Source organism: Heterodontus francisci, chromosome 11 (assembly GCF_036365525.1).
Source record: "Heterodontus francisci isolate sHetFra1 chromosome 11, sHetFra1.hap1, whole genome shotgun sequence".
NCBI classification, from domain to species: Eukaryota; Metazoa; Chordata; class Chondrichthyes; order Heterodontiformes; family Heterodontidae; genus Heterodontus; species Heterodontus francisci.
In genome coordinates, this window is record NC_090381.1 from 76161625 (window position 1) to 76183875 (window position 22251).

Sequence of the window (22251 nt, forward strand, 5' to 3'; positions counted from 1 at the left end):
GTCCTTGCCATTTTTAAGCCACGTTTAGATTATTTCCATTACATTATATTCCTATACTGCTATTTGTGCTTGTAGCTCACCATTCTTATTCACCACACTTTGTGTGTTTACATGCATGCATTGTAATCCAGTCTTTGCATTCCTTGTAGTCCTTCTCAGTCTGCTCCCATCTAATACGGAACTACTCCCCTCTCTAGTACTATATAACACTCTCACATTATGCACCTAAATCCTCTTTTCTACTTCAATCTGCTGGTGTCCATCCCCCTGCCAATTTAGTTTAAATGCACCCCAAGCACACTTGTGAACGTCCCCACGAGGGCATTGGTCGCAGTCATGTTGAGATGCAAGCCATCCCTTTTGAATAAGTGCCTTCTGCCCGAAACTGATTAGAATGTACCAGGAATCTGAAGCCCTCCCTCCTGCACTATGCTTCAAGCCACGCATTGATCGCTATCTTCCTATTTCTACTCTATCTAGCGTGTGATACCGGGAGTAATCCAGAGATTACTACCTTCTAGGTACTACTCTTTAACTTCCTTCCTAGCTCCTGCAAATCTGACCATAGGAGCTCAATACCTGCCCTTGTTATGCCATTGGTACTGTTACGACCAGGGTTTGATTTTAAACACACCGTGTTTTGAGCTCCCTCTTGATGAATCCTTGTTCACCGCTTTCCAATTATAAGACAAGAAATGATCACAAAAAGGCTTTCTTAGGTTTAAAGAAGAAAAGTGAAATTTATCAAACTTAAAAACTCTAATTCGGTTAATGCCTATGGATACAGTCCGTGCCCACGCTAGCATGCATACTCGATACGCACATGCAAATGGAGACAGAAAAGAGCAGAAATAAAATAAAGTTGTTCCAACCAGGTGAGAAAGGTGTCTAGGGGTTTCTTTTAGCATTCACCTGGTCTTATTGTAACAGGATTTTATTTTTTAAACACACTGTGTTTTGAGCTCCCCCTTGGTGAATCCTTCTTCACCGCTATCAATTATAAGGCAAAGAAATGAGCATAAACAGGCCTTGTTAGGTTTAAAGAAGAAAAGTGAAATTTATTAAAACTTTAACTTAAACTCTAATTCGGTTAATGCCTACGGATACACGCCACACCCCACATTAGCATGTGTAGGCAATATGCACATGCAAATAGAGACAGAAAAGAGCAGAAGAAAAATAGTGGAGAGGCTTGGCAAATCTCTGAAGAGGGTTTTTTTTTACTGTGCTTTGCGCTCACTGTAGTCCTTTTGTAGCCTTGCTTTTCGTTGGGGCCCAGTATTCTTCTTAAACCTTGTTCACGGTAGGAGACTTTTCTCTCTTGGGGTTCATGTGTCTTCAATAGGTCTTCAGTTCCGTGAGAAAGAGATGGGAATAGACAGGAGAGAGGTCTTTTCTGTCTAGGAGCAAACAGCTTTCTGAGTTCAAATTCTCTGTGGCAAGTTCAAATTCAAAAACTTCGAAAGCCAGTTAATGATGTGACTGAACTGATCTGACCACGTCTGTTTATGTATTCGGACATCTTAGCAGTTAACCTGGAATGCTAGCCTCTCCACCTTCAATGTTTGGTAATCAAAAGTCCATTGTGGATTAAATTGGAGCAGGGAGTGGCCCTTTTGTCCTTTCCAAGCACTGTCTGTTATGATGCAAATGTCTTTCCAGTCAGCGGCTTGGCAACTCTTTGTAATAGGCCTTCTTTTCTTCCCAGCAACAATTTTAAAATTTAATGTCCATGTGGCGAAATATCTGTGCCTCATTCTTGGGAGGTGGGGGCCTGCGTGACACCTCTACACCCAGGGGAATGAAATGCAATTTGAAAAGAAATGGCACATTTCATTAAAAAGTTTGAGAGAAATAGAAGATACAGGAAGAAAAACCATGCATTTCTTTCATCCATTTCCATTCATTCATCAATCTTAAAAGCCTATTAAAAGTGTCTTTTCTGGGTGCCAGTACTGCTTTAATTTCCCCTTTTTGGCATCCCAGTAACCATGTGGTTCTTTGGGGAAGCTTTTCTTCAGTTTGCCCATTGCCATGAGCACCTAGGGTGTTGTTCCTGTTGAGGTCATTTTTTTTCTCCCAAGAATTAGTAGTGGGCGGGTCCATCCTGAACTCTCAGTGTTTTGCTGAGTCATGCGAAGGCTTTTGCTATCAGGGGATGGGTAGTTCCCTTTTCCTCTGACTGTGGGGGAGGATTCTTTGTTAATCTCCCCTTTGTTCTCTGGGACACTCCCACCTGCAGGTATTTGTGCAGACTTGACTGCACGTCCTGTGGCACTTTGACTGGGTGAGGCATCACCCTCACAGGTTTTGTGCCTCCTAGAGGTCTTTCTTTGTCTCTGCAGGTTCCTGTAAACGCTGTTAGCAATTCTGGTGGGATGCTTCCAGAGTCTGCATTTACATAGGAGGATGTGGGGTCTAACTTTTCACATTTTTCAGGGTTGGCTAACCGGACTGGAGGGGTTTTCTTCCAGGATTCCTCCCGGACTTCCTTTAACCTATCCACTTGGTCATTTTCCCCCCTTTGCTTTCTAAACTTTTGCCAGCCGTGTGCCTGCCTGTCCCCTTTTGTTTTCAGTGGGGGCCCCTTACAGTTCACCAGCCCTCTGCTGGAGGGTCCTCCTAACACTGGTACAGGACTTAGGGTTGGGGTTTCCCCTCAACCTGGCACATGTGGCAACTCCTGCAGTACTCCACCACATCTTTGTAGAATCTTGGCCAGTCAAGCTGCTGTCTTATGAGGACTTTGGTCTTTCGTATACCAGCATGTACAGCCATTGTAGTCTTGTGGGCCCATCTTAATATTTCTCCCCGGTACCTCTGACACCACTAACTGGTGAACTACTGTCCACTCCTTGCCCTCAGGTCTGTGAGGGGGACTCAATTTCCTCATCAGTACCTCATTCGTTAAATAGTAGCAATCAGGGACTCCCGCTGCTTCACTTTCAGACTGGGCAGCCTGTGCTAACTCTCACAATACTGGGTCAGCTCGCTGAGCCTCAGCTAGTGAAAATCCATTTAATTCATTCCCTGGGTGTCCGAACTTTCCAAAGAAAATCTTGGACAGGCAGACCTCATGGTCATCTGCCTGCAGTGCCAATGCAGTCTCCTCTGGGGCAGATGGTTTGATTGATCATTGCCTGATCCACTACACGTTTAGGGACTCTGCAGGGGACCGTCTCCTGCCACTGCCCTGTATCTCTGACCTCCTGCAGTCTTTATTTCACTACTGGGGGGGCTACCACCTTCACCCCTGCCAGATTATTACCTAGGAACAAGTCAACCCCATCCACAGGCAAACTAGGGACAATCTCTACGGTCAACAGTCCCAAAACTAGATCGCACTCCAGGTGCACCTGGTGTACAGGTACAGGCATATCCCTCCCTCCAATACCATTCACCACCATTTTGGTGTTCACTACACTCTCTGGAGGAAAGGTCAGGCCTTTTCCCAGGAAAAGGGATCTCGTGGCGCCTGTGACCCTGAGAATTATTATGGGCTTGCTTGCCCCACACGAGGGGTATGGGGTTACTGTCCCTTCAGACACAAAATCCTGATAACCTTCAGGAATCCATTAACTTTTCCTGAACAGGCCATAGTAAGCTTTCTGGGTTGCACTCTTACTGCAGTTAAAGCCACAGCTTGTTCTGCTGTGCTTTGCATCAGGTCCCCATCTTCACTGAGTGGGTGTGCCCAGATGAACCCTACCGGTTTCCCCTTTAGTTTCCAGCAGTCAGCTTTTAAATGCCCTGCTTTATTACAATGGAAGCACACAGGTCTCCGGGTCTCACTTTTGCTCACAGCACCTTCCTTTTTGGCTGGAGGAGAGCCCCCTATGTCTCCTGCTTTCCTTTCTCTCCCAGAACTGGGCCTGGGCGGAGATCACTTTCCCAACCTTTGTCCTTTTTGGATTTGTGGAGGTGATTAGGAAAGGTTCTCCCCTGGGGAACCGATTTATAAATTAAAGCAAACTCATCGGCCAGAATGGCCGTCTTCTGGGCTCTCTGAACCCGATGCTCCTCGACATGGGTCTTTCTTGAGAGTGGGAGAGAGTTTTTAAATTCCTCTAACAGAATTACTTCTCTGAGAGTCTGATAACTGAGTTGTATTTTAAGAGCCCTCAGCCACTGGTCAAAAGCCAGCTGCTTACTTCTTTCAAACTCCATTGATTAGCTTGCTTTTTGAGCGTTCTAAACTTTTGGTGGTAGGCTTCAGGTACTTATTCATATGCCCCGAGGCTAGTATTTTTTGGTCAGTTCATATTTTGATGAACTCTCATCTGGCAACAAGGAATAAACCTCATGGACTTTTCCAGTTAGCTTGCTTTGTAGTAAAAGAGACCAGTTCTCAGCTGGCCATTTTAGCTGCCTTGCCAGTTTCTCAAAAGACACAAAAAGCACTTCCACATCTTCCTCATTGAATTTTGGAATGAATTGAGTGAATTTTAGCTATCTTGTACCCAGCCCTGAATGATGCTCCTCCATATTGGCTATGCTTTCACTGAGGTTACTCGGTCGCTGCCTAGTTAACTCAAGCCGCCTCAACTCTCCGCATTTTTTCTGGAATATTCTTTCGCTTGCTCTCCCCTGCCTTTCATCCTCTTCACGTTCCTTTTAGAAGCTCTCTCTTTCTCCCTCTCCTGTCTCTCTCTCTCTCTTTCCTTGTCTTCTAATTCAAGTTTCCTTTGTTCCAATTGTATCTTTGTTAGTAGTGCCCTGTCTGGGTCTACTTTTAACACTGCTTCTGCTTCTTCAGATTCAAGGAAAAAATGGTTGGCCACTAGCTTTAGGAGGTCAGACTTCTTAGCCTTGCCGCGTACAGTGATCGCACGCTACTCAGCCATTTTTCGCAACTCCTCCATAGACAGTGCTTTTAACTTATCTCAAGTTACTTCACCCTGGCTTGGAGAGCCACTCGCTTCAGTTGCAGATATGTTTTTTGACTGGGAACAATTTGGCTTCCCACTTCCAATTTTTCTCATTTGTCTGTGGGTAAACTTCCAGACACTAGCACCCAAATTTGTTATGACCCGGTGAGAAAGGTGTGTAGGGGTCTCTTTTAGCCTTCACCTGGTCTTATTGTAACAGGATTTAATTTTTTAAACATACTGTGGTTTGAGCTCCCCCTTGGTGAATCCTTGTTCACCATTTTCCAATTATAAGGCAAAGAAATGAGCATAAACAGACCTTCTTCGGTTTAAAGAAGAAAAGTGAAACTTATTATAACTTAAACTCTAATTTGGTTAACGCCTACGGATACATGTAGGCTAGGATGCATACGTAATACACACATGCAAATAGAGACGGAAAACAGCAGAAGAAAAATATAGTGAAATTGTTTGAGGCAATCTCTGAATGGGGTTTGTTATTGTGCTCCGAGCTCACTGTAGAGTCCTTTTGTAGGTTGATCTTGCTTTTCGTTGGGGCCCAGTATTCTTCTTAAACCTTGCTCACTGTAGGAGACTTCTCTCCTGGGGTTCCTGTGTCATCAATGAGTCTTGGAGTTCCGTGAGAAAGAGATGGGAACAGACATGAGAAGCTGCGGTGAACCAGCCATTCGAGGTCTTTTCAGTCCAAGAGAAAACAGCTTTCTGAGTTCAAATTCTCTGTGGCGAATTCAAAAAAGCCTGCAACAGTCAGTCAGTCATGTGGCCAGCTGACCTAATCAATCCTGGCCCTTGTGGATTGTCTTGTACTATCAGACTCCTCCACACACAATATCTGGTGATCAAAGGTCCATTGCGGGTTAAATTGGAGCAGGGAATAGCCCCTTTGTCTTTCCAGCCAGTCTGGCAGCCCTTGTAATAGGCCTTCTCTTTTTCCGAGCAACAATTTGAAATTTAATGTCCATGTGTCAAAATTAATGTGCCTCATTCTTGGCAGGTGGGGGCCTGCATGACAGTACCAATGTGTACCACAACTTCTGGGTCACTCCCTTCCCCCTTCCTCCTTTATGTTACTTCTGATCACAGGAAGTGGATGGGCTGTCTCTCCAACTTCTAACCCTTTCAGTGACTTCCCAATAGGCCTGTCAATGAAACCAGCACTGCCCACAACCAGTCAAAAGTAAATTATTGGCAGATACATCATACTGGGCTCAACTGAATGGATCACCCCAACAACATGTAGATGCTTGCTGAAAGCCCACTAACTACTGTCCCTGGTCATTGTGCAAGCACAACTTCAATGCCTAGCTTATTAACATCTAATCATATTATTTTTGCTCCCAAAGTGGCCTTGTTATACATTGCTAAGTGCTGCATGAATTTTCTGCTATTTAATTTTCGCTTTTAATATGTCTGGTTTGTAGTTTCGAAGTCAAAAGATTTGGTAGTGTGTTTATTCTTCTACCATCTAAAGACTAGAAGAGCACAGGAGGGCTTGTAGCTTGTGTCAATCCCAGTAATTCCAATACTATTGAGGATATCTGTTCAATACCTGGGTAACAATGCACTACTATATATTGGGCATTTTAAGCATTCAGAAGAGAAATATCTGGTGAACCGTAACATCGTAACTACACACAGATGAAAGGTCATCAACTTGAAAAGTTAACTCTGTTTCTCTCTTCACAGATGTTGCCTAACCTGCTGAGTATTTACAGCATTTTTCTCTTTTTATCTCACATCTCCAGTATCTGCAGTATTTTGCTTTTGTATAAATTAAATGAATGACCAGTTCATCTGTTTTTGACAGTATTTTGAGGGACAAGAATATTGGCCACGGCAGCAGGTGAATTCCCAACTCTTTGAAGAATGCGATGGATCTTTTATATCAACTGAACTATCAGAATAGACTTTCTCTCAAAACAGCACCTCAGAAAAGTAAACATATTTAAGTTGTTGTGGTTGTTGCAACACAATATTTTTAATTACAGACCAAAAAGCACGTTAGTATTGCTGGATCTGGTGCTGGGAATGAGGTGGGCCAAGTGTCTGTAGGGGAACACTTGCTTAAGAATGATCATTTATCATAAGTTTTAGATGAGCTATGGAGAAGAGCAAGGAACAATCAAAAGTAGAACTTCTAAATTGAAAAAGGGCTAACTTCAGTGGCATGAAAGGAGATCTAGCCAGGATAAAATGGAATCAAAGATTGACAGAAAAAATGACAGCAGAACAATGGCTGATCTTTAAGGAGGAGATGTTTCAGGTAAAGGCTAGGTACATTCCAACAAGAGCGAAACGTAAGGAAATCAAAGCCAGGGCTCCTTGGATGATGAGGGAAATGGACAATATGATGAAACAAATACAATAAGTTGAGAGGGGGAGTGAAGAGGAAAATATGTCTGGCAAAGAGAAAATATGAGAATAGAATGGCAGCTAACATAAAAGGGAACCCAAAAATCTTCTACTGGCATGTTAATAGTAAGTGGAAGTGAGAGGTGGGTGGGGCCTATTAGGGACAAAGAGGGTGATATATGTTTAGAGGCACATGGCAACGCTTGAGTACCTACTGAGTACTTTGTGTCGGTGTTTACTAAGGAAGAGGATCCTGCCAAAACATCAGCAGAAGTGGAGATGGTAGAGGTGATGGATGAGGTGAAAATTGATAGGATGGATGTACTGGAAAGGTTGGCTATGCTTAGTCTGGATAAATCACCTGGTCCAGAGAGTTGTGGAGGCTAGATCACGGAAAGTATTTAAAGACGAGGTAGATAGATTTTGAAATATTGGGGAGTTGAGGGGCATGAGGAGCTGGCATGAAAGAGGAGTTGAGATGTGGGGGAGATCAGCCATGATCTTAACTCATTCTTCTAAACTCTAATGAATAAAGGCCTTACCTGCTTAACTGTTCTTGATAAGTCAACCCCTTCATCCCAGGAATCAGCCTAGTGAATCTCTTTTGAACTGCCTCCAATGCCAGGTATATCCTTTCTTAAATACGGGGACCAAATCTGTACACAGTAATCCAGGTGCGGCCTTAGCAACACCCTGTACAGTTGTAACAAGACTTCCCTATTTTTAAACTCCAACCCCCTAGCAATAAAGGCCAAAATTCCATTTGCTTTCTTAATTACTTGGTGCACCTGCATGCTAACTTTTTGTGTTTCATGCACAAGAACACCCAGATCCCTCTGTGCTGCACTTCTTTGAAGTTTCTCTCCCTTTAAATAATAGTCTGCCTTTTGATTCTTCCTACCAAAGTACATGACCTCACACTTTCCTACATTAAACTCCATCTGCCATGTTTTTGCCCACTCACTCAACCTATCTATATCCCCTTGCACATTCCTTATGTCCTCATCACAACATGCTCGTCCACCTATTTTTGTATCGTCAGCAAATGTGGATATATTACACTCTGCCCCCCTCCTCCAAGTCATTAACATAGATAGTAAATAATTGAGGCTCGAGGACTGATCCTTGTGGCAATCCACTAGTTAAGTTTTTCCAACCTGAAAAAGACCCATTAATCCCGACTCTCTGTCTTCTGTGAGTCAACCAATCTTCAATCCATGCTAATACATTACCCCCAATACCGTGAGCTTCTATCTTGCGCAATAATCTTTTATGTGGCACCTTATCGAATGGCTTCTGGAAATCTAAATACACTACATCTACCAGTTCCCCTTTATCAACTCTGCTTGTTATATCCTCAAAGAACTCTAGCAAATTTGTCAAACATCATTTCCCTTTCACAAAACCGTGTTGACTCTGTTTGATTGTGTTAAGCTTTCCTAAGTGTCCTGCTATTTCTTTTTTCATAATGGACTCTAGCATTTTCCCAACGACCGATATTAGGCTGACTGGCCTTTGGTTTCCTGCTTTTCGTATCCCTCCCTTCTTGAAAAGGGGCATCACATAAGCAGTTTTCCAATCCGCTGGGACCCTCCTGGCATCCAGTGAGTTCTGGAATATTTCGACCAATGCCTCCACTGTCTCTGCCTTTAGTCCCATTAGTTTGTCAAATACATTGTCCCTCGTGATAGAGACTGTTAGAAGATCTTTCCTCCCATTAGCTCCTTGCTTATCTGATATCTGTGGGATGTTTATTGTGTCCTCCACCGTGAAGACCGATGCAAAATATTGGTTTAAGTTATCTGCCATTTCCCTCTTTCCTGTTATCAATTCTCCAGTCACATCCTCCAAGGGTCTCACACTCACTTTAGCTACTCTCTTTCTTTTTATGTACCTGTAGAAGCTCTTGCTGTTTGTTTTTATATTTCTTGCCACAATCACGGGTGGTTCATCCTTCTCATCAAATCCTTTTTGACCCGAATAAATTTTTGCTGAGCGTTATGAAACATCTGCTTAAATGTCTGCCACTGCTCATCAACTGACCTCTTTATTCTATTTTCCCAGCCCGCTTTAGACAAATCTTTCTTCATACCTCTGTAATTGCCCTTGTTTAAGTTGAGGACACTGGTTTGAGACCCGAGTTGCTTGCCCTCAAACTGAATTTGAAATTCTACCATGTTGTGATCGCGACCCCCTAGAGGATCCTTAACTATGATATCTCTTATTAATTCTACCTCATTACACATTACTAGATCTAAAATAGCCTGTTCCCTGGTAAGTTCTGCAACATATTGCTCTAAGTAACAATCCCTGATGCACTCCACAAATTTGTCTTCCATGTTACCTTTGCCAATCTGATTTGTCCAGTCAATATGCAAATGAAAATCACCCATGACAATTGTATCGCCTTTCTTACATGCCTCCGTTATTTCCTGACTTATACTTTGTCCTACAGTGAGGCAACTCTTTGGAGGCCTATAGATGACTCCCACCCGATTTTAGTGACAAGTTTAGGTTGGAGAAGCTGGGTTGTTCTCCCTGGAACAAAGGAGATTGAGGGGAGATTTGATAGGGGTGTATAAGATTCTGACAGGTTTGGATACAGTAGGCAAAGAAAAGCTATCGCATTAGCTGATGGTACAAGGACTAGGGAACACAGATTTAAGTTTTCAGGGAAGAAATGCGAGGAATGTGAGAAAGTACTTGTTTACGCAGCAGGTTGTAATGGCCTGGAACTCGCCACCTACAAGGGTGGTGGAAGCAGATTCTATGAATGATTTCAAAAGGAAATTGGATGGACACTTGAGGTAACTAAACTTGCAGGGGTACAGGGATAGAGGGGGAGAATGGAACTGATTGAGCACATGCCGACTTTCTGCAGAGCTGTGGGCTGAATGGCCTCCTGCTGTGCTGTTATGACTGCTATGACGTCTATGCTGTCAGGTGTCTAGTGTATATTCACTAGGGTGCTGCATGTTTAAAAAGAGGCAGCTCTAATTCTTTTTCTAACTCCAGGCTAAGGCACAGTAAAAACTTGCTGCAACAGACAATAAAGTGTAACTACAAGAAATATAATAAGGATACTTCAAAATAGTGCTTGAAAGTAAGTGGTAAAACTACAACTGGCCGTTACTAATTAGAGATATGTCAGCACATATAAACAAATCACAAGCGTGTTAAAAATAATTGAAGGAAATCAAACGAATTGTAAATCTACTTGCTAGACATGTTACATAGAAACATAGAAAATAGAAGCAGGACTAGGCCATTCGGCCCTTCGAGCCTGCTCCGCCATTCATTATGATCATGGCTGATCATCCAACTCAGTAACCTGCTCCCGCTTTCCCCCCACATCCTTTGATCCCTTTCGCCCCAAGAGCTATATCTAGCTCCTTCTTGAAAACATACAATGTTTTGGCCTCAACTGCTTTTTTTGGTAGCGAATTCCACAGGCTCACCACTCTCTGGGTGAAGTAGTTTCTCCCCATCTCAGTCCTGAAAGATTTACCCCGTATCCTTAGACTAGGACCCCTGGTTCGGGACTCCCCCACCATCGGGAACATCCTTCCTGCGTCTACCTTGTCAAGTCCTGTTAGAATTTTATAGGTTTCGATGAGATCACCCCTCACTCTTCTGAACTCCAGCGAATATAATCCTAACTGACTCAATCTCTCCTCATACGTCAGTCCCGCCATCCCAGGAATCAGTCTGGTAAACCTTTGCTGCACTCCCTCTATAGCAAGAACATCCTCAGATAAGGAGACCAAAACTGCACACAATATTCCAGGTGTGGCCTCATCAAGGCCCTGTATAATTGCAGCAAGACATCCCTGCTCCTGTACTCGAATCCTCTCACTATGAACTCCAACATACCATTTGCCTTTTTTACCGCCTGTTGCACCTGCATGTTTACCTTCAGCGACTGGTGTACGAGAACACCCAGGTCTCGTTGCATATTCCCCTCTCTGTTTATAGCCATTCAGATAATCATCTGCCTTCCTGTTTTTGCTACCAAAGTGGATAACCTCACATTTATCGACATTATACTGTATCTGCCATGCATTTGCCCACTCACTCAACTTGTCCAAATCACCCTGAAGCCTCTCTGCATCCTCCTCACAACTCACCCTCCCATCCAGTTTTGTGTCATCCCCAAATTTGGAGCTATTACATTTAGTTCCTTCATCTAAATTATTAATATATATTGTGAATAGCTGGGGTCCGAGCACCAACCCCTGCGGTATCCCACTAGTCACTGCCTGCCATTCGGAAAAAGACCCGTTTATTCCTGCTCTTTGTTTCCTGTCTGCCAACCAATTTTCTATCCATCGCAATACACAACCCCCAATCCCATGCACTTTAATTTTACACATTAATCTCTTATGTGAGACTTTGTCGAAAGCCTCGAAGAATTCTAGTAGATTCGTCAAGCAAGATTTCCCTTTCGTAAATCCATCCTGACTCTGTCTGATTCTACCACTGTTCTCCAAGTGCTCTGCTATAAAATCTTTGACAATGGACTCTAGAATTTTCCCCACTACTGACGTCAGGCTGACTGGTCTATAATTCCCTGTTTTCTCTCTACCTCCCTTTTTAAATAGTGGGGTTACATTAGCTACCCTCCAATCTGTAGGAACTGTTCCAGGGTCTATAGAATCTTGGAAGATGACCACCAATGCATCCACTATTTCTAGAGCTACTTCCCTAAGTACTCTGGGATGTAAATTATCAGGCTTGGGAATTTATCGGCCTTTAATTCCATCAATTTCCCCAACACCATTTCTCTACTAATACCGATTTCTTTCAGTTCCTCCCTCTCACTAAACCCTGTGTTCCCCAACATTTCTGGTATGTTATTTGTGTCCTCCTTTGTGAAGACAGAACCAAAGTATGCAATTTAGTTGGTCAGCCATTTCTTTGTTCCCCATAATAAATTCCCCTGTTTCTGTCTGTAAGGGACCTACATTTGTCTTCACCAATCTTTTTCTCTTCACATACCTATAGAAACTTTTACAATCAGTTTTTATGTTCCCTGCAAGCTTGCTCTCGTACTCTATTTCCCCTTCCTAATCAATCCCTTGGACCTCCTTTGCTGAATTCTAAACTGCTCCCAATCCTCAGATCTGTTGTTTTTTCTGGCAAGTTTGTATGCCTCCTCCTTGGATCTAATGTTATCTGTAATTTCCCTTGCAAGCCATGGTTTGGCTAACTTTCCCGTTTTACTTATGCGCCAGACAGGTATAAACAGTTAAAGATGTCAAAGATGAATAATGCGGAAGGGCAAATTTATGAACAGATTTAATAATGATTTACCGATATTCCTCCAGTTCTTTACTCAGTCCTTTACTGTGTTGGCCATGAATAGCAGACCATGAAACACCCTCAGTCAGTCCCCTAAGAAATAAAAATGTTACACAATCGTAATTTACAATAGTAAATGTATTAAAATGAATAAAACGTACAAATAACGTAACAGAGATTGAAAATTCTTCATTCCAGTCATGTGACGAAGATTTAATTTGATAAAAAGAGGTCAGATTATAATCTAAACAAATTAAAAATGTTGTAATATGTTTAATTGAGATACAATAAGATGTTTAAATTGCCCATTTGAAAGTTAAATGGTCTTACTTTAGGTCTTTAAAATTTTGTAAGGAGTTGTTCCAGAAGTACGATATACTGTGATGTACAAAATAACGAATCTGAAAAGCAACGGTGAGATTATCAAATTTAATAAATTGTTAAATTGAAAACAACTTATATTTATATAGCACATTTTAATGTAATAAAACAATGAAAGGCGCTTCAGAGGGGTGTGATAAAGGAAAATTAGATACCGAGCAACATAAAATGATATTAGTGTAGATAACCCAAAGTTCAAAGAGCTAGGTTTTAAGGAGCATCTTGGGAGGGGGGCGGGGGGGGGGGGGGAAGAAAACAGAGGGAGAGGGGACTGAAGGAGGGGAGCGAAAGAGGGGGGGGGGAGCGAAGGGGGAGCGAAGGGGGGGGGCGAAGGAAGGGGGGTCACGGGGGGCGAGGGAGGGGGAATGAAGGAGGGAGGAGGGAGTAGGTTGCAGGGGAGGAGGTGAGGGGCTCGGGCATGAGAAGGGGGAAGAGCGCAAAAGTGGGAGGGGGAAGGGTGCGAGAGTGGGAGGGGAGGGCACGAGTGTGGGGAGGGAAGGGCGCGAGAGTGGAGAGAAGACTGGAGAAAATGCAAAGAAACAAGAGGTGGTAGATTTTGAGGAAAAGAAAACTGAAAGGAAGTATGCCCTAAATAGTAACTTTTGACAGAGTGGAGTAGGAACCAAATTGAAGAGCAGAACCTCAAGGGTAATAATCTCTGGATTATTACCTGAGCCACGTGCCAATTGGCAGAGGGCACATAGGATTAGTGAAATGAATAAGTGGCTCAAAGACTGGTGTGGCAGAAGTGGGTTTTGGCTCGTGAGGCACTAGCACCAGTACTGAGGAAAGTGGGGGCTGTACCGTTGGGACGATCTACACCTGAACCGTGCTGGGACCAGTGTTCTATCAAACAGTATAAGTAGGGAAGCAGAGAGGGCTTTAAACTAAACAAGGAGGGGGGGTTGCGGGATCAAGCCTGGGTAGACGTAGCAAGCCAGGGGGTAGAGTCAAGGCAGGAGAGCAGATTAGTAATATGGGAAATGAAGGCCAGAGAATGGCAGGAAGGGACAGAGAGAAAAAAACCTAATAACACACCAACAGTCAAGACTAGATGTTACAAAGATAACAAAAAGACAAAACTAAAGGCTCTGTAGTTGAATGCATATAGCATTCATAACAAAGTAGACAAATTGATAGCGCACATTGAAGTAAATAAATATGATATGATAACCATTACGGAGACCTGGCTGCAGGATGACTCGGAATGGGTCCTGAATATTGAGAGGTATATGACGTTCAAGAAGAAAAGGAAGGTGGACGGTAGGGGGGAAGGTAGACAGAGAGAGAGAGGGAGGGAGGGGAAGGTGGAGAGAGAGAGAGAGAGAAAGGTAAGGTGGAGAAAGAGAGAGAGAGGCAGGAGGGGAAGCGGGGTGAGAGCGGGAGGGGAAGCGGAGTGAGAGCGGGAGGGGAAGCGGAGTGAGAGCGGGAGGGGAAGCGGAGTGAGAGCGGGAGGGGATGCGGAGTGAGAGCCAGAGAGAGAGAGCGAGAGAGAGTGGAAGGGGAGAGAGTGAAAGAGGGGGGAAGGGGAAGAGGGTGAGAGAGAGAGAAAGGGAGGGAAGAAGGGGAGAGAGAGAGAGAGGAAGGGGAGGGGGAGAGAAAGAGAGAGAGAGAGAGAGGGGGGAAGGGGAGAGAGAGGGGGAGAGAGAGAAAGAGAGAGAGGGGAAGGGGGAGAGAGAGAGAGAGAAAGAAAGAAAGACAGAGAGAAAGAGACAGATACAGAGAGGGGGTGAAGGGGGAGAGAGAGACAGACAGAGAGACAGAGACAGGAAGGGGAAAGAGAGAGAGAGCAAGAGAGAGAAAGAGAGAGAGGAGCACGGCGGGAGCAGCAGGAGAGGAGCAGGGAAAAATCGTGAAGTGACATCAGAGTGACGTCACAATCAAGACATCAGGGAAGAAACTACCTGTTTGTTGAGTATCTGGTAAGTGATCAAGGTCCATTCTAATCCTATCATTTAAAATAGTAAAGTGGTAAGCTTAATAAAATATATATAAAAAATGGAAAATAAAATAATTGAATAAAATAATTAAGTAGTTAATTAAAACAGATTAAGGATGGCAGGACGGGTGATGTGTCACGGCTGCAGCATGTGGAAGCTCCTGGATGCCAGTATTATCCAGGGCAAACACGTCTGCAGTAAGTGTTTGTGGCTCAAAGAACTTCGGCTCAGAGTCATTGAACTGGAGTCCGAGTTGCAGACACTGCAACACATCAAGGAGGGGGAAAGGTACATTTTGTACCAGGGGGCAGTCACACCCCTTAGGATAGGGTCTTTTGATTTGGTCAGTGGTCAGGGACAGGAGCTTGTGGCTGCAGCTGATGCAGGTAAAGGGATCCAGAGGGCAGGAGTGCAGGAGCCTCAGCCTTTGCAATTGTCCAACAGGTTGACCATGGCACCATGGTACAGGAAGCCATTCAAGTGGAGGGAGAAAAAAGTAATGTAGTGGTAGCAGGGGACAGTATAGTTAGGGGGATTAACAGTATTCTCTGCAGCAAAGAGGGAGAGTCCAGACGGCTGTGTAGCCTGCCCGGAGCCAGGGTTCAGGACATCTGCTCAGGGCTGGAGAGGAATGTACAGTGGGTGGGGGAAGATCCAGTCATCGTGCTTCATGTAGGTATCAACAATATAGGCAGGACAAGGAAAGAGTTTCTGCAGAGTCAGAATGAGGAACTAGGCGCCAAATTAAGAAGCAGAACCTCAAAGGTAATAATCTCTGCATTATTACCTGGGGAAAGTGGTGGCTGTACCGTTGGGATGGTCTACACCTGAACAGTATTGGGGCCGGTATTCCAGCAAGCCACATAACTAGGGAAGTAGAGAGGGTTTTAAACTGAATAGTGGGGGCAAGGGATCAAATTTGGGATGATATGGTAAATCAAGGAGTAGAGGCAAGGCAAAAGAGAAAGGTATTAATAGGGGAAATGATAAACAGACTGTGACAGGAAGGGTCAGAGCATACAAATCTAAGAGTAAATCAACAAATAAGGCTAGAAGTTACAAAAATAATAAAAGGATACAACTAAAGACGCTGCATCTGAATGCATGTAGCATCCGAAACAAAACAGATGAATTGAGAGCATAAATAGAAATAAATAAGTACGGTCTGATAGCCATTACAGAGATATGGCTGCAGGACGACATAGATTGGGGCTTGAATACTGAAGGGTACATAGCATTTAGGAAGGACAGGAAGCTAGGAAAAGGTGGAGGGGTAGCTCTGTTAATTAATGATGGTATTAGTGCAATAGAGAGGGATGACCCAAGTTCAGGAGACCAGGACATAGAAGCAGTTTGGGTGGAGATGAGAAATGATAAAGGCAAGAAGTCACCTGTGGGAGTGGTGTACAGGCCACCTAACATTAATCACACTGTAGGACGGGGTATAAAGGAAGAAATAATGACAACTTGTTAGAAAGGTACAGCGATAATTATCGAGTCCTAGAGTCGTACAGCATAGAAACAGGCCCTTTGGTCCACCGCGTCCATGCCGACCATAATGCCTATCTATATTAATCCCACCTGCCTGCATTAATTCCATATCCCTCTATGCCTTGCTCGTTCAGTTTAGTTTAGAGATACAGCACTGAAACAGGCCCTTCGGCCCACCGAGTCTGTGCCGACCATCAACCGCCCATTTATACTAATCCCATATTCCCTACCACCTACCTATACTAGGGGCAATTTATAATGGCCAATTTACCTACCAACCTGCAAGTCTTTTGGCTTGTGGGAGGAAACTGGAGCACCCGGAGAAAACCCACGCAGACACAGGGAGAACTTGCAAGCTCCACACAGACAGTACCCAGAATTGAACCCGGGTCGCTGGAGCTGTGAGGCTGCAGTGCTAACCACTGTGCCGCCCAGATGCCTCTTAAATGTTGCTACTGTTTCCTATGGGGGATTTTAACCTACATATAGACTGGAAAAATCAGATGGGCAGAGATAGCCTAGATGAGGAGTAGAGAGAATGTTTTTGGGATAATTTCTTGGAACAATACGTTCTGGAGCCAACCAGAGAGCAGGCTATGCTAGACCTGATATTGAGATAGGATTAATTAATTAATGACCTCATAGTTAAGGCGCCCCAAGGTGGCAGCGATCATAATATGATTGAATTTTACATTCAGTTTGAGGGAGAGAAGAGTGGGTCCAAGACTAGTATTTTAAACTTAAATAAAGGCAATTATGAGGGCATGAAAGCAGAGCTAGATAAAGTGGACTGGCAAATCAGGTTAAGGGATAGGTCAATAGAGATACAGTGGCAGACATTTAAGGGGATATTTCAGAATACACAGAATAGATACATTTCAACAAGAAAGACAAATTCCAAGGGTGGGACCTGCCATCTGTGGTTAACTAAAACAGTTAAAGATAGTATCAAACTTAAAGAAAAAGCCTATAATTGTGCAAAGATGGGAGGCAGGTCAGAAGATTGGACAAAATATAAAAAAGCAGCATAGAATGACTAAAAGATTGATAAGGAAGGTAAAATTAGAGTATGAGAGAAAGCTAGCTAGAAATATAAAGACACATAGTAAGAGTTTCTATAGATATTTTAAAAAGAAAAATTAATAAAGAGAGCATTGGTCCTATAAAAAGTGAGTCTGGGGAATTAATAATGGATAATAAGGAACTGGCAGATGAATTGAACAGATATTTGGCATCAGTCTTTACTATTGAGGATATAAGTAACATCCCAGTATTAGCTGTAAGTCAGGAAATGGAAGGGAGGATGGAAGAAAATTACAATCACCAGGGAAGTAATACTGAACAAATTGTTGGGGCTGCGACCTGTCAAGTCCCTGGGTCCTGATGGACTTCATCCTAGAGTGTTAAAAGAAGTGGCTAGTGAGATAGTTGATGCGTTGGTCTTAATTTTCCAAAATTCCCTAGCTTCAGGGAGGGTTCCATTAGATTGGAAAATAGCAAATGTAACTCCTTTATTCAAAAAGGGAGGGAGACAGAAAGCAGGAAACTACAGGCCAGTTAACTTAACATCTGTCTGAAGGAATGTGTCAGAAGCTATTATTGAAGATGTTATAGCAGGGCATTTAGAAAAATTCAAGGTAATCAGGCAGAATCAACATGGTTTTGTGGAAGGGAAATAACGTCTATTCAATGTATTGGAGTTCTTTGACAGAGTTACATGTGCTGTGGATAAAGGGGAACTGGTGGATATATTGTACTTAGATTTCCAGAAGACATTTGATAAGGTGCCACATCAAAGGTTATTGCAGAAAATAAAAGCTCATGGTGTAGGGGGTAACGTATTGGCATGGATAGAAGATTGGTTACCTAACAGGAAAGAGAGAGTAGGCATAAATGAGTCATTTTCTGGTTGGCAACATTTAACAAGTGGTGTGCCACAGGAATCTATGCGGGGGCCTCAACTTTTTACAATTTATATAAATGAATTAGATGAAGGGACCGAAGATATGGTTGCTAAATTTGCTGATGACACAAGGATAAGTAGGAAAGTAACTTGAGAAGAGGACATAAGGAGGCTACAAAGGGATATAGATAGGTTAAGTGATTGGCCAAGGACCTGGCAAATGGAGTATAATGTGGGAAAGTGGGAAATTGTCCGCTTTGGCAAGAAGAATAAAAAAGCATATCATCTAAATGGTGAGAGATTGCAGAGCTCTGAGATGCAGAGATCTGGATGTCCTAGTGCATGAATCGCAAAAGGTTAGTAAGCAGGTACAGTATGTTATTAGGAATAGAATGTTATTGTTTATCGCGAGGGGAACTGAATACAAAAGTAGGGAGATTATGCTTCAGCTATACAGGGCATTGGTGAGACCACATGCGGAGTACTATGTACAGTACTGGTCTCCTTATTTGAGGAAGGATGTAAATGCATTGGAGGCAGTATAGAGAAGGTTTACTAGGCTCATACCTGGAATGGGTGGGCTGTCATATGATGAAAGGTTGGACAGGCTAGGCTTGTATCTGCTGGAATTTAGAAGAGCAAGAGGCGATCTGATTGAAACATATAAGATCCTGAGGGGTTTTGACAGGGTGGATGTGTAAAGGATGTTTCCCCTTGTGGGAGAAGCTCAAACTAGGGGTCACTGTTTAAAAATAAGGGGTTGCCCATTTAAGATAGAGATGAGGAGAATTTTTTTCTCTGAGGGTCGTCAGTCTTTGGAATTCTCTTCCACAAAAGGCAGTGGAAGCAGAGTCTTTGAATATTTTTAAGGCAGGGGTAGATAGACTCTTGATAAGCAAGGGGGTGGAAAGTTATCGGGGGTAGGTGGAAATGTGGAGTAATCAGTTCAGCTATGAACTTACTGAACGGCGAAGCAGGCTCGAAGGGCTGAGTGCCTATTCCTGCTCCTAATTCGTATGTTCGTATGAGATGGGGCAAAAGTTTGCAAGGTCGGAAGGGTCATGGGGAACATATCCTCTAATTTTTTTTTGAATGCATGAGTGATTTGTTTAAGTGCGCGTCCCCTTTAAACTTTTTTGCGCAGTTATGCATGCATGATAACTTAAAGAGCTAACTTGTGTGCAGGGACTTTCGGGTTGCTGAATGGAATATTGGTCAATGGTTGCTTTTTTGAGAAGGGGGTGAAAACAGTAGATTTGAAGGAAAAAGAGCCATTAATAATATCAACTAGGAGAGTAGGCAGGAAGGGAAATTGGGTGGTCAGTAGTTTGGTAGGAATAGGGGAGAGAAAACAAGAAGGAGGTCTCATCGAGAAGATAAGCTCAAGAGAAGGCACGAGAGGAGATTGAAGAGAGACTGGAGAAAATGCAAAGAAACAAGAGGTGGTAGATTTTGAGGAAAAGAAAACTGAAAGGAAGTATGCCCTAAATAGTAACTTTTGACAGAGTGGAGTAGGAACCAAATTGAAGAGCAGAACCTCAAGGGTAATAATCTCTGGATTATTACCTGAGCCACGTGCCAATTGGCAGAGGGCACATAGGATTAGTGAAATGAATAAGTGGCTCAAAGACTGGTGTGGCAGAAGTGGGTTTTGGCTCGTGAGGCACTAGCACCAGTACTGAGGAAAGTGGGGGCTGTACCGTTGGGACGATCTACACCTGAACCGTGCTGGGACCAGTGTTCTATCAAACAGTATAAGTAGGGAAGCAGAGAGGGCTTTAAACTAAACAAGGAGGAGGGGTTGCGGGATCAAGCCTGGGTAGACGTAGCAAGCCAGGGGGTAGAGTCAAGGCAGGAGAGCAGAATAGTAATATGGGAAATGAAGGCCAGAGAATGGCAGGAAGGGACAGAGAGAAAAAATCCTAATAACACACCAACAGTCAAGACTAGATGTTACAAAGATAACAAAAAGACAAAACTAAAGGCTCTGTAGTTGAATGCATATAGCATTCATAACAAAGTAGACAAATTGATAGCGCACATTGAAGTAAATAAATATGATATGATAACCATTACGGAGACCTGGCTGCAGGATGACTCGGAATGGGTCCTGAATATTGAGAGGTAGATGACGTTCAAGAAGAAAAGGAAGCTAGGTAAAGGTGGAGGGGTAGCGCTCTTAATCAAGGCTGGCATTGGTGCAACAGTTAGAGATGACCTTGGTTCAGGAGATCAGGATGTAGAATCGGTTTGGGTGGAGATGAAGAATAATAGGGGAAAGAAGTCACACCGGCCTCCTAATAGTAACCATAATGTAGGACCAAGTATACAAGAAGAAATATTGGGTGCTTGTGATAAAGGAACGGCAGTAGTCATGGGTGATTTTAATCTACATATAAACTGGAAAAATCAGATTGGCAGTAGTAGCCTGGATGAGGAGTTCATAGAATGCTTTTGAGATAGTTTCTTAGAGCAGCACATTCTGGAACCAACCAGAGAGCAGGTTATATTAGACTTGGTATTGTGTAATTTGACAGGATTAATTAATAACCATCTCGAAGTAGCAGCAACCACAATATGATTGAATTTTACATCCAGTTTGAAAGAGAGAAGAATGAGTCAAAGACTAGTATTTTAAACTTAAATAGGGGCAACTATGTGGGCATGAAAGCTGAGCTAGCTGAAGTTAACTGGGTTACTAGGCTAGGAGATAGATCAATAGAGAAGCAGTAGCAGACATTCAAGACATTACAATCCCCAGGGAAGTGGTACTGACCAAACTGATGGAACTGGGGGCGGACAATTCCCTGCGTCCTGATGGACGTCATCCTAGGGTCTTAAAAGAGGTGGTTATTGAGGTAGTAGATGCATTGGCGTTAATTTTTCAAAATTCGCTAGATTTTGGAAAGGTTCCATCAGACTGGAAAATAGCAAATATAACCCCTCTATTCAAGAAGCGGGGGGAGGTAGAAAACTGGTAACTATATGCCAGTTAGCTTGACGTCTGTCGTGGGGAAAGTGTTAGACTCAATTATTAAGGAGGCTATAGCTGGGCATTTAGAAAAACTCAGGGTAATTGGGAATAGTCAGCATGGCTTTGTGAAAGGGAGATCATGTTTAACTAATTTATTGGAGTGCTTTGAAGGAGTAACATGTGCTGTGTATAAAGGGAGCCTGTTGACGCACTGTACTTGAATTTCCAGAAGGCATTTGACAAGGTGCCACATAAAAGATTATTGCGCAAAGTAGGGGCTCATGGTGTAGGGGTAACATATTAGCATGAATAGAAGATTGGCTGGCTGGCAGAAAACAGAGTATGAATAAATAGGTCCTTTTCTGATTGGCAGGATGTGACGAGTGGAGTCCCGCACAGGTCTTGCTGGGGCCTCAACGTTTCACAATTTATATCAATAACTTAGATGAGGGGAGCAATGGCATGGCAGCTAAATTTGCAGATGACACAAAGATAGGTAGAAAAGTATGTTTTTTTATTCATTTATGGGATGTGGGCGTCACTGGCTAGGCCAGCATCTATTGCCCATCCCCAATTGCCTTTGAGAAGCAGTCCATCTGATGTAGGTACACCCACAGTGCTGTTATGAAGGGAATTCCAGGATCTTGACCCAACAACAGTGAAGGAACGGCAATATAGTTCCTAGTCAGGACGGTGTGTGACTTAGAGGGGAACTTGTAGGTGGTAGTGTTCCCATGCATTTGCTGCCCTTGTCCTTCTAGTTGGTAGAAGTCGCGGGTTTGGAAGGTGCTGTCAAAGGAGACTTGGTGCGTTGCTGCAATGCGTAGATAGTACACACTGCTGCTGCTGCTGTGCGTCAGTGGTGGAGGGAGTGAACTGTTTGTAGATGGGGTGCCAATCAAGCGGGCTGCTTTGTCCTGGATGGTGTTGAGCTTCTTGAGTGTTGTTGGAGGTGCACCCATCCAGGCAAGTGGAGAGTATTCCATCACACTCCTGACTTGTGCCTTGTAGATGGTGGAC

At 43.4% G+C, this 22251-nt stretch overlaps 1 protein-coding gene across 5 annotated transcripts in view; it reads right to left on the bottom strand.

Annotated features, from left to right (window-relative positions):
- Positions 1-22251, bottom strand: part of LOC137375309 (polyamine-transporting ATPase 13A3-like) — a 251151-nt gene that overhangs the window by 103368 nt on the left and 125532 nt on the right. For all 5 annotated transcript variants that reach the window (XM_068042279.1, XM_068042277.1, XM_068042275.1 and 2 more), the window contains exons 5-6: positions 12873-12943; positions 12555-12635 (exon numbers count right to left, since the gene is read on the bottom strand). In XM_068042279.1, the coding sequence (XP_067898380.1) occupies positions 12555-12635; positions 12873-12943 (152 nt within the window). The remainder of the gene's footprint in view (positions 1-12554; positions 12636-12872; positions 12944-22251) is intronic.